The sequence below is a fragment of the Heloderma suspectum genome, chromosome 1 (assembly GCF_057233095.1).
Source record: "Heloderma suspectum isolate Gila_16-S chromosome 1, 16-S_ref, whole genome shotgun sequence".
NCBI lineage: Eukaryota > Metazoa > Chordata > Lepidosauria > Squamata > Helodermatidae > Heloderma > Heloderma suspectum.
This window is the reverse complement of record NC_139458.1, coordinates 243,532,404-243,549,731: the sequence shown is the minus strand read 5'-3', so window position 1 is coordinate 243,549,731 and position 17,328 is coordinate 243,532,404. Positions and strand designations below refer to the sequence as shown.

General features: G+C 47.5%; 1 protein-coding gene across 1 annotated transcript in view; it reads right to left on the bottom strand.

Moving 5' to 3' along the window:
* TRAM2 (translocation associated membrane protein 2) overlaps positions 1 to 7,470 on the bottom strand; it is a 67,961-nt gene extending 60,491 nt beyond the window's left edge. The window contains exon 1 of the mRNA XM_084822662.1: positions 7,002 to 7,470. Within this exon, the coding sequence (XP_084678788.1) occupies positions 7,002 to 7,121 (120 nt within the window). The 5' untranslated portion in view covers positions 7,122 to 7,470. The remainder of the gene's footprint in view (positions 1 to 7,001) is intronic.
* Positions 7,471 to 17,328: the final 9,858 nt, after the last annotated feature.

Here is a 17,328-nt window from a genome sequence, read left to right as displayed (position 1 = left end):
CTCGTCTCCCCAGCCGCGAAATAAAAAAGTAAATTGTAAAAAACAAAAAAAAACAAAAAACGTGATAGGCTACGTAACGATTTATGTAGCCTATCACGGCTAGATTTTCAAAGTCAGCCGTGATAGGCTACGTAAATGTTTACGTAGCCTATCACGGCTGACTTTGGAAAAAAATAAGAAGCGCGTACGCAAATGGCGGCACTCATGGGCGCCGCCATTTGCGTTCCTTATTTGGGTACGGGTAGTCTACGTAAAGATTTACGTAAAGATTTACGTAGACTACGGCGAAAATAAGGGCAACACAAACTGCGTTGCCCTTATTTTCACCATAGTCCTGAGTAGAGGGGAAGTATTACTTCCTGGGATGGGGAAGCTATGCTTCTATTAATGCAGCCCAAAAGAGCATTGGCCTTGTTTGCAACCACATCACATTGTTGGCTCATATTCAGCTTGTGATGGACAACAACTCCAAGATCCTTCTCTCTTGTAGTGTTGTTGAGCCACGTATCCCCCATCTTATAACTGTGCATTTGGTTTCTTTTTCTTTATCATTTTGCCATCCTTATTTAACAGCTGAACCACCGTTTCTTTCCTCTGTCTTTACTCTGTACGTAGCTGAAGAAAGCCTTTTTGTTGTTTTTAGCATCCCTCGCTAACCTCAGCTCGTTCTCAGCTTTAGCCTTCCTGATGCCATCCCTGCAATTCTGTGCTACCTGCCTGTACTCTTCCTTTTATAGCTTGCCTTCCTTCCACTTCCTATATGTGTGCTTTTTTGTTTTCAGGTCATCTCTAATTTTTTTGTGAAGCCACACTGGCTTCTTCTGTTGTCTTCCACCTTTTTTTCTTGTTGGAATTGTTTGTAATTGTGCATAACTTCTATCCCAACAATTACAAATATATACAAACAACATAATTTTATGTGCTAAGTTAAACATAATGGCTTTAGTTCTAACTAGGCTTCTGCAAACTGAATGGCTCCTTTCCTTCACGTATAAATGGTAGCGGAGGGGGGCAATTTTCACTGATTTCCCCGTTATCCATATAGGTATCCAAGACATTAACCAGAGCATGGATAACTGATCACAATTTTCCAGGAAGGGTTGTAGCTGGCAACACAGCCAAGCTGGTAAAAGGCACTTCAAGCTACAGAAGACACTTGTGCATCCACCTGTAACGCTGAATCTAATAATACCCTAAGCCATGGACATAACCCTAATGGGAGAGCAGTCCCATTCAGAACAGGACAAATCCTCACTTTTAGGTCTTACCTCGATTTTTATAAAAGTGCAATGTGGTTTCACATGACTTAGTAAACATGATTTTTTAAAAAAATTCAGCCTTTTAAGTTAAAGTACTTTACAAACTGTGTGTTTGTTTTTACAATAATCCTGCAAGACAGGGCACTATTAATCCACATGTGAGTTACTATAATATAATATAATAAATATAATATAATATAATTACAGAGAATTCCAGTGCAGAGAATCTTGAACCCATGCCCAACTCCAACTCTTTACTCACTCTGCCTCTCATGTTTGAGAATAAAAGTTAGATGGGAGGATACCATTTTTATGAAAAAAAAGTTTGCTATACACCAAGCACCAATACCTGTTTTTTGAGGGGTGGGGGAAGCCGAAGTATTTACCTTGAAGTAACTCACATGACTAATCAGACAGCTCAAACCAAGATAATCTCCATCTTAAAAACACCAAGTTGCACCTAGTACTACTATGCAAATAAAGGTCAACTACAGGCAATAGTTACCATCTTGTGTTTTGTCACTGTTCATTTCTCTCAAGGTAACTCAGAATCCCCCACCCCAAGACACACACACACACACACACTCAGTACAGACAAGCCCTAAGCTAACAGAGTCACAAGCAGTCCAGCTCATAGGAAACCAAGCTTTTGAAATATTCAAGTTCTCTCTCTCTCTCTCTCTCTTAATCTGTCTCACTCTCCAAAACTTGTTGCCAGCATGCAACAGTATTTGCATGTGGTTTCAGAATGTACATCCCAGCCAGCTGGGGTTTCTGACTAATTAAATTGCCCCCCTTCATCCCCTCTCCTTCAAGCCATTAAAGTTTCTGTGTATTGGACACGACTTGTTAATTCTAGTGAATGGAAATGAGGAGGGTGAGAAATATGCTGGGTAAAGCTGTTAAAATCCCCTTTTCTCCACTTTGCTAGCACAAAGCTCCTATCTCCCCTCCCCTCCCCACCTCAGTTTGCTTTGAAACGTGGCACTGAGCTGTAAGGGAGAAGGTGGTGTGTGTGTTCTCAACCCTCAACTTCTCAATCACACACTCAATTGAGCCACAAACCAAGCGCACAAACACGCACGCACACACAGACAGCAAGGCTGTTGGCATGGCTAGCCAGATTCCACGTCAGGAGAGTTTAAAGGACCAAGTTGTTTTGCAAGAGCCACCACACTCCCTTGCCTAGAAGGCGGGGGGAGGAGAAAGCTAGAAAGGCAGAGGAGGAGCTCAACATTCCTGACATTTCTGTGCAAAGTGCCAGGACTTCAGAGGCAAAACGCCTAGAGCTATATGGAGAAAGGGCTTGGAGGGAACCCCAACAAGGGAGGGGCGGAGGAGAGAAAACCTCCATTCACAACTACCCAAATCTTGTTACAAGGGTGCAATTTGGGACAGCCTAAAGTTTAGAAAGAAATCCTCCAGCTGCATGTCACAAAAAGGCATGCCTGCACAGGATTCAGGCAGAGGGCATTCCTGCCTAGGCAGCAGCAAAACCTTCACTGGGCAGGAGATGGGACGCAAGAGGAAACAAAGACTGAGGGAAATGCAAGGCTGGCTTATAGAGCATCCTCGTGCAGAGAGCAGGCTGAAAAAATTGAGGGGGGGGGTATCAGAGTAAAGCAAGTCAGCCGGCCTTTAAGGCCAGGATTCTATCCAATTCCAATCTTCCACAGTGAAGGCAGGCAATATCCAAGGGGGGAAAGGTGCAAAACATGCAATGAAAACAGGGGAGGAGGGGGCACTTGGTCCTGTTCACATATGTATGAGAGGGCCAAATTGTATGTGAAGTGAATTGGTTTGAGTCCCCACCACCACCACCACCTTCTTTTACTAAAAATGCACCTTGGGGGAGGTTTGATCTCCGGAGCAGCACTTCCCTCAGTGCAGCTTCGGAAAGGGTACTCAGCTGTTTCCCCACAAAAACATTTTTATGATCAAAATTATTCTCACACAGCTGCTTTCCTACCTGGTGGGGAGAGGAATATGGGATTTTATGGTTCAGGGATTTTTTACTGCAGTACTACCAGACACACAAGAGATAGGGATCAATGTAGTACAGTCCTCACCGCATCTGCTGTACCCACCACATTGGTGTCCTACAACAAAAGGAAATGGCCCTTTCCTGTGATGTTCTGGGCTGCAGTACTGAATGAACCAAGTTAACAGAAAGCCACTATCTGGATTAGCTGATCCCATAATCGCTATGTTTCTTTTAAAATGCTTTAACATGGTGTTTTATTCTTTTATACTTGCTGTTCACTGCTCCAAAATATTTTAAAGTGAAGTGGTATATAAATATTGTAAATAAATAAATAAGCCAAGCAAGTAAATGCTTAGGATAACGAAGTAGTGCTGGGAGACACAACAACTGGGAGGCACAACAACAGTGCCAATGTCAGAGCCGTAATGACTATCCCCAACACCCCCAGCCACTTCCCAAGCAGCAGTGCTATGCTTTACTGGAGTAGTAAAGTAAATGCAGCTCTAGTATACAGCATGCAACCCACCAACCTACAAAGCAGCCCTATGCAGACATCCAAGAGACCACCACCAAGCAATAAGAATAGAGTTGGTTTTCTTCCTGCTTATCTGGAGAACTTACAGGTTGCCTTGCTGGAGGCATACTGATCAACAACACAGAGACAGGGCAATCCAAAGACCCAAAAAGATTGTAGCCCGTTCTTCCTACCCCAACCATGCATTTTTCTTTTGCTCATCATTGCTTGCTGCAGACTGGTCACTTTCAGGAACTGACATAATCAGGGAGGGAATATTATATTATTCCAGTTTAACTAATCTAGAAGAAATGTCTCACAGCATGAACCATCGAATACTGTCTCAGATATGTCCAAATATTAACAGGTAAATCTTCATTTCTCATCTTCCAAAACAACCCTGAGAGCCATCCAACATTGGTTTTCCAACTTTTTTAGCTTCAGAATCCCTTTTACAGTCAGTTTGGAACCAGGTTATCTGAAGGACCACTTTTACCCATATCAGTCTGCCCACACTTTGAGATCATCCTGCTCACATGTCAATCTGCATTAAATTGGTGGATACAAGGAATAGAGCCTTCTCAGTAGTGGCCCCATGCCTGTGGAACTCTATTCCAAAGGAAGTCTATCTGACCCCATTGTTGTAGACTTTTAAGCAGGTTTTAAAGACCCACTTGTTCAAAATTGCATTTGCACAAGATTTATTGTGCTGCTATTTGGTTTGGTGCGGTTAACTATGATAATTTCATTTGATTTCGGTGTTATGCTTGCACTTGTTTTAGTGTTACTATTGTTGGTACTGGTTAGTTGGTTTGTTAAGTGTTTTATTGTTAATTTTTATGGTGATTTGTACGTTGGATGCTGTCGTGAGAAGGCTTGTTCCAGAAAGGCGGCCTATAAATATTTTAAATAAATTTTAAAAACCACTTATCTGCTCAGGATACCCAAAGTAAAAGGCTTCTGAGAATATTAAAGGGCAACACAATTCATGAAGGAGGCTATCTGGTGTTCATTGGTGCTCCACAGGAGTACACTGTAGAATGCAGCCCCTCTTATTTTAGGGGCCAGCCACTATGGGGGAGGGGTGAGAATGTATTCCAAGGAAACCTGTGCTTCATTACAGAGATACCTAAAAAGTTTCTGAGAATCCCCAGAGTTCCTTGGAACAGAGTTAGTGTGTGTGTGTGTGTGGGGGGGGAACAGGACACAATATTCTACACAATGATAAAACTACATGAGGGAATGAAGTCACCCACAACAGTGTGACATTGTGAAGATTGGTGGCACCTCTGTGCCTTCAATAGGGCTATTCCATATTACAGTAAGAAAAGAACTGTAGCATACATTCTCAATGATGATAACACCAAGAACTGAGGTTATAAATACAAGTGCCAGGCAGTCTCCTATTTCTAGGGATCAGATATGAACAAAGGAAGGGTTAGTAACCATCAGCAGATCACTGTAGATAAGTCCAGCCTGTGGATCATGGGGGTAGTGGGAAGAAGGCACTGGGAATTTAAATTCCATAGTAAGACTGACCAATGGACCTCAGTCAAACTTCTCTTGGCGAGTTACTTCTTTAAACAAACAGAAAAGAAAAACAGCCAGATTATCAACAGCAGTTCTTGGCCCCCAGGACAGGAATGCTCTGCCTACTTCTGGCCTGTTGGTATAGATTTCAGAGGGAGGTGGACAGGAAAGTAAAGTCCACTGGAAATTGTAGAAGAGGAAGAGACTGTGTGATAGCAACACACGTCATTGATAGCAGGGATGACTTATATCGGGGAGGGGGAAAACTTGTGGCCCTCCAGATGTCTGTTGGACTGCAACTCCCATGATCTCTCACCATTGGCTATGTTGGCTATGATGGGCATTGCAGGCCAAAATATCTGGAGGGCCACAAGTTGTCCACCCCTACCTTAAACAGCCATGGACTAGTAAAGGGAACAGGATAGTGAACTTATGCAAGCATGAGTAAGGTGTGTGTCCCGAACAGGGCAGGTTCTAGGACTTGTGGGGAGGGGGGAAGGGGAGCTTTGGCAACATGTACTTGTGGGCCCTCCATCCTCTTCCTCGCCCCACTGCTGCCTTTTCTTTGGGCAAAGTGGTGACTGCGATTCCTCTTGCTATGCCACACAGAGGGATAGCAAGTGGAGACAGTGGCTTTTTCTTGCCAGTGAGCAAACAGTAGAACTAGCAGCAAAAAGCATCTGTTGCCTTCACTCTCCTCCCCTCTGCCTTTGGCTGTGCAGGAGGGAGGTTCGGGCCTACTGCGCCCAATCTTAACCTGTACTGCCACCGCCCAGGGAGAGAGCAGAGGCTCCTGGCAGCCCCCTGAGTTGCTTGCTCATTTGAGCGGCCAACTGAGCAGCAGAGGCAGCAGCGAGAAGCAGGTGCCACTGCAGGGCCCTTCTTCAAGGCGCAGGGCCCAATCCTCTCCACTGCTCGGACAGGGAGCGAAAGCAAGAGCTGCTCCTGCCCACTGATGCTCACTTGAGTACCCACGGAGCAGCCACCGCCATGTGCCTGCCCACTCCCTCCTCTGACACTAGTGCTGGGCCCAGTCCACACTGCCCCCCGGAGGGAGAGGGCACTGCCACTCACATGGGTGGGAGAGGAGGAGGGGGCTGGGTTGCGGTGAGTGGCAACATCGCACGGAGAAGGGGGGGCTCTCGCAGAGCGTGGTGGCTGCTCCTCCTCAGTAGCAGCTAGTCGGGATTTGGCCTCCCGAGGAGTTGGGCCTGGGCAGCTGTCCAATAGTGCTGCCCTCTGAGGCAGGCCCTGAAGCAGGACAGGACAGAGATACACGACTAGGAAGGAAGTTCGAGGATAACCGGGGGGGGGGGCGAAGGGACAAAAAACTGAAAGGGGGCTTTGCGGGGAGAGACGGGGCATCGGAAGTGGCGGCGCCAAATTGAGGGGAAAGGGGATCCAAACTCAAGCGGAGGAGGAGGCTCCCAAACGAGAGGGAAAACAGTAATCTGGCTCTCCAGTTTGGCGACACCCGTGACCCGGAGCGCGGAGGTCAGAGGAGCGCGCGCGGCAGAGGGAGAGGGAGAGCGCTGTCCCAGCGGAGAAAGGCAGCGCGCACCACGCGCTTTGGGAGGGGCCCGCTCTGCGCCCCGCCCCGCCCCGGCCCGGCCCGGCCCGGCCCGGCCCGGCGGGACCCGTTAAGCAGGAGGCAGTGCGCTGACAGGCGCCGCGCCCCGGAGAAGATGGGCTGCCGACTCCGGCAAGGGCTCACCTCGAACATGAGCGAGATGAGCACGCAGAGCACCAAGCAGAAGCCGATGTCGGCGTGGTTGTGGATGAGGAACTCCTGGCTGAAGAGCGGGTGGCTTCTGGCTCGCCTGCGGAACGCCATGGCCGGCAGGGACCCGAGCGAGCAGCCCGGCCCCACCGCCCTCTGCCTCCGCCCAGCGCCGCCAACTTCTTCCCGGCCCCGGACAACTTCGCGAGCGAGACGGCGGCCGGAGCCCGGCCCCCTGCGCAGGCGCGGCTCTCCCGACTGCCTGCCGGGCTCCCCCGCCCGGTCGCGCTTAACCCTTCTCTGCCTGTCCTGGGCGGCGGGGCGAGCGCCGCCGGCCCCCGGCCAAGCCCAGCTCTGCGAATTCAGCCGCCTCCGGGGCACCACCCGGGCCTCCCCTGCTGCAGCCCAGGCGGATTTCGTGGCATCATTCCTGCAAGCAGACTCGCCAGGCAAGAGACGAACAAGCCCAGTTCAGGCCATGTTCAGTCTTGGCAGCCTCCTTGAGTTAGGCCCAGGCAACGGCAGGCGCCAGCGACTGAAGGGCCACTAGTTGTACGCTCCCTGTAGAAATAGTGCGCTGTACAGGTTCAGTGGTAGAAGTAGCTCATCTTCCCGTGAGGAACGTCCCGTTTCTCAAATAAGCTCTGTGCGCGCGCGCACGGTGCAATCCTGTCACGATTACTCTGAAGTAGATCCCAATTAGTTCAGCGGCGCTTAATCCCAAGTGAGCGGGTGCATCGTTTTACACATAACCATACACTGCAAGTGTAGCTATACCTACTTCTCGTCCCCCTCCCCACGTTTTAAGAAATTAAAAAATCCGTAACTTGGTAGACTACTGCTGCCACAAAGTATGTCTGTCTGTCTTTGCCCGTTAGAAACTAGTTTTTGTGTGGAACAAGCTTACATGGAAAAATGTCTTATACAAAATGTGTTTTTAAAAGGCTTTTAACTGTGAGTGCATAATGAGACTGCATATAACAAAGTTCTTAAACATCTGAAGGGAAGGTAGTAATGGTATTTCTTCAAGTTATGTATTTATGCAGCCATACACACTGGCCTATCTGATCTCCACCTCCATCTACATCAATAAGAGGACCAGAAAGAAGATGTTATACATCACTGCCACTGAGAGTTTTGGGAATTGTTGATACCATCTGTCCAGAACAGCAGCACGAGGAACCATCTCATGGATTGGGGAGAGGACTGAAAAACATCTGCCCTGAGACCTCCCTTCACCACTGCCATCACCTTTGAAAACAGCAGCAACATGATTCAGTCAATAACCCACTCTTTCATTTATTGCATTTTTATTCCACCCTTCCTCCACAGAGCTACAGGTAGCTTTCAAGGTTCTCTTCCCCCTTTTGTCCTCACAACAACCCTGCGAGGTGGGTTAGGCTGAGATACAGCGACTGGCCCAGGATCACCCACAGAGTATCACAGCTGAGTGGGGAACTGAGCCTGGGTCTCTCCAGTCTTTGTCCAGTAAGCATTAAGCAACATTGGCCTTATATCCTGATCTATAATTGTGAGAGCAATAGATCTGCCTATAAATTTGACTTTATTATTGTGAAATTCTGTGAAACCCATTATGGTTGAAAAGCTATATACAAATATTGTAAAAATACAAATATTTTTACAATATTTGTAAAAATACAAAAAATACCAAAAAAAATACAAATACAATACAAATATTGTAAAATATTTGTATGGGCAGGTACCATCACCAAATAACTAGTCCAAAAGTATTAAAATAATGTTGAATCATAAGCCTAAGGGCCAAACTATCCATTATGTTAAGAGTTCTGTGACTGGAACGCCCATTGTAATTGTATCCATATATTTTTGCCTTCCATGGTTAATAGTAGCAAGGAATAGTAGCAAGGAACCAGTTTCAGAGCGGGATATATGGAGTTGAGACTGCCATGGTCGTCTTGGTGGATGATCTTCGCCTGGGGATCGATAGGGAGGGTGCATCCCTGTTGATTCTTTTGGATCTCTCAGTGGCATTCGATACCTTCGACCATGGTATCCTTCTGGATTGCCTGAGGGAGTTGGGGGCACTGCTCTGCAGTGGTTCTGCTCCTTTCTGTCAGGACAGTTCCAGATAGTGTTGCTCGGGGATAGTTGTTCCTCAAAAACGGAATTATTATGTGGAATCATAGGTTTGGAAGGGGCCTACAAGACCGTCCTCAGGGCTCCATTCTAGCCCCGACGCTGTTTAATATCTACATGAAATCGCGAGGAGAGATCATCAGGTTTGGGGTTGAGTGTTATCAGTATGCTGATGACACTTCTCATCTTTATCCAAGGAAGGTATGACTCCTCTGAATGACTGCTTGAAGTCAGTACTGGGCTGGACGAGAGGGAATAAGCTGAATCTGAATCCAAGCGACAGAGATGCTCATTGTGAAGGGTCCTAATTCAGGTATTGAAGTATGTCAACCAGTTCTGGATGGGGTTGCACTCCCCCTGAAGGAGCAAGTTCATAGCTTGGGGGTGCTTCTTGACCCAACCCTGTTCCTGGCACCCCAGGTGGAGGCAACAGTGAGAAGTGCCTGTTATCAGCTTCAGCTGATATGCCAGATACACCCATTCCTGGAATCTGACTTGGATTCCTGCATTGAGCAGGGGGTTGGGCTTGATGGTCTTATAAGCCCCTTCCAACCCTATTATTCTATGATTCTACGTGGACCTGGTAATGGTGGTGCATGCACTCGTAACCTCTAGGCTTGATTTCTGTAATGTGCTGTGCTTGGGGCTGCCTTTATATTTAGTTTGGAAACTTCAACTGGTACAAAATATGGCAGCCAGGTTGGTCTCTGGGACACCCTGTGGAGACCATATTACATCGGTTTTAAAATCTTTACACTGGCTGCCAATTTGTTTCTGAGCAAAAGATAAAGTGCTGGTTCTTACCTTTAATGCCTTACATGGTCTAGGTCCAAGGTACCTCATTCCACAACTGGGGCGGCAAAGAAAAAAGTCCTCTTATGTGTGGTTGCCAGTCTCACATTAGGCAGCTGCAGCAGATAGCCCTCAGAGGACTTGAAGGATACAACTTGTTCAAAAAGAACAGGAGGAACAGAAAGGGAGGTGGAGCCATATATTAACACTATATGTTAAAAATACATATCTCTGCACAGAAATACTGGAGGATGAGCTTGGTAGCCCCATCGAGGGCATATGGGTTAAAATAAATGGAGCAAAGAATAAAAGGAACGTGGTGGTCAGAGTCTACTACTGCCCACCCAATCAAGGAGAAGACGAGGATGAAACTTGAAAAGCAAATAGCCAGTGTTTCAAGGAAGCATGATGTCGTAGTAATGGGGGCCTTCAATTTCCCTGATATTTGTTGGGAGACCAATTCTGCAAAACATGGCCCCTCCAAGAGATTCCTGACTTGTGTTGCTGATAACTTCCTTCTACAGGAAGTAGAGGAAGGAACTAGAGGATCGGCTATCCTTTCCTTGATCCTAACCAACGGAGATGACTTAGTGGATAAAGTAGCAGTTATAGGAACTCTGGGGGAAAGTGACCATGTTATACTTCAGTTCTTGGTTCTAAGGGAAGCAAAAGCCGAGTGTAGCCAAACACACCCCCTAGATTTTAGGAAAGCCAATTTTAATAAACTCAGAACAATGATAAGTCCCATGGTAAACGACTCTAACGAGAAAAGGAGTCCAAGATGGATGGGAGTTTTTAAAAAAGGAAATTCTAAAGGCACAATTACAAACAATTCCAACAAGAAAAAAAAGGCAGAAGACAACGGAAGAAGCCAATGTGGCTTCACAAAAGGCTTAGAGATGACCTGAAAACAAAAAGGGACACATATAGGAAGTGGAAAGAAGGCCAAGCAACAGAGGAAGAGTACAGGCAGGTAGCACAGAATTGCAGGGATGGTGTCAGGAAGGCTAAAGCTGAGAACGAGCTGAGGTGAGCGAGGGATGCTAAAAGCAACAAAAAGGCTTTCTTCAGATACGTGCATAGTAAAAGACAAGAGGAAAGAAAGGGTGGTTCAACTATTAAATAAGGATGGCAAAATGATAACAGATGACAAAGAAAAGGCAGAGGTGCTCAATTCCTACTTCGGCTCAGTCTTCTCCCGAAAGAGGGTCTATGACCCCCCCCCCCTCCGGCAAAGGCGAAGTACAGGCTGAAGGGGCAGGATTGCGGCTTGAGATCAATAGGCATACAGTCAAGGAACACCTAATTACTTTGAATGAATTCAAATCTCCAGGGCCAGATGAACTGCACCCTAGAGTAATAAAGGAACTGGCAGAAGAACTCTCAGAACTGCTGTCTATTCTCTTTGAGAAATCATGGAGGACGGGTGAAGTGCCAGATGACTGGAGGAGGGCTAATGTTGTCCCTATCTTCAAAAAGGGTAAAAAGGAGGAATCTGGGAACTACAGACCAGTCAGTCTGACATCAATCCCTGGGAAAATTCTGGAGCAGATGATAAAGCAATCCATCTGTAAGCACCTTGACAACAATGCAGGGATTACTCGAAGCAAACATGGATTTGTCAAGAATAGGGATGTCAGAGAATTCCGCCACAGATCTCGGTGAGGCCGAATGCCAGTGCATTCGGCCCCCCGAAATCTGTGGCGGAACGGCCTGCCACCTCCCTGCCCCCCCACGGATCCTCGCCGGGATGAGACTTACCTGGGGCGGATGTTCCTGGTGGCGGCGGCTGCGGTGGCTGATCTTCCGACTGGCTGCCGCCACCGCCATTTGCAGTCTTGTCATTTTTTGTTTTTTTTTACAGAGACGTGATAGGCTACGTAAAGACTTACGTAGCCTATCACATCCCGGTTTAAAAAAAAAAGTGTACGCAAATGGCGGCGGCTATGGCCGCCGCCATTTGCGTTCCTTATTTTTCGCCGTCTTAGTCTACGTAAATATTTACATAGACTAATACAGCGAAAATAAAGGGGAACGCAAATAGCATAGTGGGCGCTATTTGCGTCCCTTTTTGATTCGCCGTTTTAGCCTACGTAAATATTTACGTAGGCTAAAACGGCGAATCAAAAAGGGACGCAAATAGCGCCCATTACGCTATTTGCGTTCCCCTTTATTTTCGCCGTAATACTCTACGTAAATATTTACGTAGACTAAGACGGCGAAAAATAAGGAACGCAAATGGTGGCGGCCGTAGCCGCTGCCATTTGCGTACGTGGTTTGTTTGTTTTTTTACCCAGAGCCCTCTGTGGCCAGAAATCCGGCTGCGGACGGCCCTGGCCTGGGCCTGGCTGGCTGCTCTGCAGAGCTGCCGCAGAGCACAGCCGGCCGTCGAGGATTCTGGGGGGGAGGACCGGATCGCCTCCCCCCCTGTCGAGGATTCCGGGGGGAGGGACGGAACGCCCCCCCCCCCATGAACAGAATCCACGGAAAAGTAAGTGACTTTCGTACATCCCTAGTCAAGAACAAATCCTGCCAGACTAATCTGGAAAAAGAAACCAAATGCACAGTTACAAGATGGGGGATACTTGGCTCAACAATACTACAAGCAAGAAGGATCTTGGCATTGTTGTAGATCATAAGCTCAATATGAGCCAACAATGTGATGTGGCTGCGAAAAAGGCAAATGCTATTTTGGGCTGCATTAATAGAAGCATAGCTTCCAAATCCCGTGGAGTACTAGTTCTCCTCTACTCAGCACTGCTTAGGCCTCATCTGGAGTACTGTGTCCAGTTCTGGGCACCACACTTTAAGAAGGATGCAGATGCAACGAAGATGATCAGGGGACTGGAAACACAGCCCTATGAGGAGAGACTGAAAGAAATGGGCACATTTAGCCTTGAGAAGAGTGAGGGAAGATAGGATAGCGCTCTTCAAGTACTTGAAATTTCACAGAGAGGAGGGACAGTATCTCTTCTCGGTCATCCCAGAATGCAGGAAACGGAGTAATGGGATCAAGTTACAGGAAGCCAGGTTCCAGCTGAACATCAGGAAAAACTTCCTGACTCTGAGAGCAATAGGATAATGGAACCAATGAGCTAGGGAGGTAGTGGGCTCTCCCACACTGGAGGCATTTAAGATGAGGCTGGACAGCCATCTGTCAGGGATGCTCTGACTTGGATTCCTGCACTGAGCAGGGGGTTGGATTCGATGGTCTTATAGGATTATAGGGCCTTCCAACCCTACTATTCTATGATTCTATGACCTTAGGTGGCAGACTGGGATGTAGGGGAGAAGGCACCTTTGAACTCAGTGGCACTTACATCCAAGTAATTATAATTACAATAAGGCTATAAATGTACTTAATGTATTACAGCCGATCTATGGCACTTAACTACCAAGTAAGTATGCTTACAATTAAGTTATAAATGTACTTAAAACTGCAGAAAATCTAAGGCTGCAATATTAAACATATTATGGAAGTCTCATTGAATTCAGTGGTTCTTGCCCATTGTAAGTAAAGGTTTGGAGTGAAAATATCACTGAAATCTATGAAGAGCTGAACTACACATTCATAAATAAAACCTACTTTGCCACTTCAAAATACAGATGAGGATTGTATGAATACATCCTCACATCAAAAAATTGCTGCCTGCAGAAAGCTCTCATCCAGGAGAAATACTCTACCTAGGGTGCAATCCTATGGGGATAGTTGTCCGCCTCCAAACTCGGAGGCAGCCGACTATCCAATGCAGGGCAGGCAGAGCGTGGAGGGGATCTTCTCCTCTGCGCTCCAGCCGCCTTGCATTTGTGGCCAGATGGCTGATTTTGGCCGTCTAGGCAGGGGGCGGGGAGTAGGGGTGCACGAAAGTCACTTACCTGGTCTCGCAGCTTGCTTCGCGGTGGGGGGGAGGCGCTTCACTGCTCCCCCTGAAGTTCAGGCCGGGGGGGGAGGCTTCCCTCCTCGCCCGGCCGAAATTCAGGCCGGGGGGGAGGCTTCCTGCCTCGCCCGGCCGAAATTCAGGCCGGGGAGAAGTGCCCCGTCTCCCCGGCCGCGAACTTCAAAAGAAAAAAAAAACGCCCCTGTGATAGACTACGTAACGATTAACGTAGCCTATCATGGCTAGATCTGCAAAGTCAGCCGTGATAGGCTACGTTAATCGTTATGTAGCCTATCACGGGTGACTTTGGAAAAAAAGAAAAGCGCGTACGCAAATGGCGGTCCCCATAGGAAGCCGCCATTCGCGTTCCTTATTTGGTCCCTGTAGTCTACGTAAAGATTTACGTAGACTACGTCGAAAATAAGGGCAATGCTATTTGCTTCCTATGGGGGCCGCCATTTGCGTACGCGCTTTTTTTTTTTCCAAAGTCACCCGTAATAGGCTACGTGACGATTAATGTAGCCTATCACGGCTGACTTTGCAGATCTAGCCGTGATAGGCTACGTTAATCGTTACGTAGCCTATCACGGGCGTTTTTTTGGTTTTTTTTTACTTTGCTTGTAATGGCGGCGGCAGCCGGTTGAAAGACCGGCTGCCGCCCCCGCCCCTGACGAAGACCTGCCGAACCGCCGCCGGGACCCGCCGCCGGGAGGGACATTCGTGAAAGGTAAGTCCCATCTCGGGGGGGGGGGCAGAGAATTTCTCCCCGAACAACCTTCAGAGGACCGAATGCGTTGGCGCTCAGCCCCCCGAAGTTTCGGGGAGAAATTCTCCCCCACCCCTAGCGGGGAGGCTGGACGTTGCATAGGAAGCATTGTACCGGCGCTTATGCGGTCCCTCGCCACCCCCAGGAACACCTCCTTTTCAGCCGATTCATGCTGCTCTTCTGAGCACGTAGCCAGGGACAACCCACACCTCTTACAAGACAGTGGGGAAGGGGAGTCCAATTTCTGGGAAAGAAAGCTGAATCCAGGCAAACAGGATTCTGCTTGTTCCGAGCTCAGTTCCCATAAACCAAAAAATCCTATGGCCATCTGGACACTGTCTAGCAGCCACAGGATTGTGCCCTTTGCCTCTTTCCTGATGTGCTACTTTTCTATGTATAGGAAGGGGGCGATCTCTCACATACTGTTAGTAGTAGTACATAGGAATGTAAGAAAACCATGCTGGATCAGACCAAAGATCCCTCTAGTCCAGCATTCTGTTCACACAGTGGCCAACCAGCTGCCTTTGGGAAAACCACATGTAGAATATGAGTGCAATAGCACCCTCCCACTCATGTTACCCAGCAACTGATGTACATAGGGATATTGCCTCTGATATTGGAGGTAGCATATAGCATCAGGACTACAACCTATTGGCAGCCTTCTCCTCCATGAATGTCTACTTTAAAGTGACCCAAATTGGTGGCCATCACTACATCTTGTGGCAGTGAATTCCATAGTTTTAACTATGCACTGTGTGAAGAAATTCCTTCACTGTGTGAAGTTCTTTCCTCTTGCAAGGAACCCAAGCCACTTTGAGATCATTGCAAGAGGAAAAAAGATGGGATATAAATGCAATAACAACTTCCTTTTACCTGTCATGAATCTCCCACCAATTTGCTTAATGGGATGACCACAAGTTCTAATATGATGAGGGAGAAAAATGTTCCCCTATCCATTTTCTCCACACCTTGCATAATTGTGTACACCTAAGAACATAAGAAAAGCCATGCTGGATCAGACCAAGGGTCCATCTAGTCCAGCATTCTGTTCACACAGTAGCCAACCAGCTGTCAACCAAGAACCCACGAGCAGGGCATGAGCACAACATCACCTGCCCACCCATGTTCCCCAGCAACTGGTGTATGTAGGCTCACTGCCTCTGGTACTGGAGGTAGGACATAGCCATCAGGACAAGTTGCCAATGATAGCCTTTTCCTCTAGGAATTTGTCCAACCCCCTTTTAAAGCCATCCAAATTGGAGGCCATCACTACATCCTGTGGTAGCAAATTCCACAGTTTTAACTATGCGCTGTGTGAAGAAGTACTTCCTTTTATCTTCCCTGAATCTCCCACCAATCAGCTTCATGGAATGACACTAGGTTCTAGTATTTTGAGAAAGGGAGAAAAATGTCTCCCTATCCACATTCTCCACACCATGCATAATTTTGTAATAATCTAAACCCTTCCTCTCTGCACCACTGTCTCATCCATGCATCGAGACTCCTCAGCTTCGCCTGTCTAGCTGGCCGTGTGTGTGGAACAGGTAGCATTTCAGAGAAAGCCACCTTGGTGGGCCTGGATTTCAACCTCCAACCTAGCAACCTAAATTTGGCTTCCAGGACCTTGCGACTACATTTCCACACATCATTGGTACCAACACAGACCACAACTACTGACTCCACCCCAGCACTATCTACTAGGCTATCTAGACGGTGCGTGATATCCGCAACCTTCACACCAGGCAGGCAGTTCACCATGCGGTCTACACACCCATCACAAACCCAGCTGTCTATGTGTCTAATGATCAAATCCCCCACTACCACAAGCCCTCCACCCCCTGGAGTCACATCCTTGGTGCACAAGGATATTTGTTCGTCTTCCAAGGAATTGGTCCCTTCTAAGGGATCATTTCCCTCTTCTTCGGCATGACGCTGTCCTTCCCTGAGACCCGCATTCTCCATGACAGCAGAGGAGCTGTCACCCTGGGAGTGGGACACAGCTACTAGGTCCCTGAAGGTCTCATCCACCAACCTCTCTGATCTTCTCCAGGTCAGCAACCTTGGCCTCAAGGGAACGCACTTGTTCCCCGAGAGCCAAGAGCTCATTACACCGAGCACACACCCACGACTTCCATCCAGCAGGTAGATAGACATACATGTGGCACTCCTTGCAATACCCTGGATAGCCCCCCCGTCACCACTGGCTTTCTACCTTCATAACTGTTTTTTTATTTGCGTGTTTTCCCTGGAAATCTTAGTTGTTTACTACAAGAAGTTGGGGAAATTATTTATATTTAATTACAGTTACTTAGCGTGAGTACTGAGTAGGGAGGGAAGAGTTTCCTGCCCTAGCTTCTCACACAGTTGCTTAACTCACTTGTTTGCTGATGTTTGTCACTGGGGCTCCTCGTGCTTGGAGAGCTGGCTCCTCGTGTGCCTCCTTATGCTGATAGGAGTGCTGCTGCTGCTGCAGTGAATCTGGCTGGAGGGCCTCGTTTGAAAAGCAAGGGAGGCTGTGTGAAAACTGATGAGCACTGGCTTTCACCTCTATTGTGTCTCCTCTTACTCGCCCTTTTTACATGCTAAACAATCCCAGCTGTTGTTACATTCCCTCATAGGGCAGTTGCTTCAGTCCCTTGATCATTTTTGTTGCCCCTTTCTGCACTTTTTCCAACTCTATACATATCCCTTTTTTTTAAGGTGCTGTGACCAAAACTGTATACAGCATTCCAAGTGTGGTCACACCACAGACTTGTATACAGGCAGT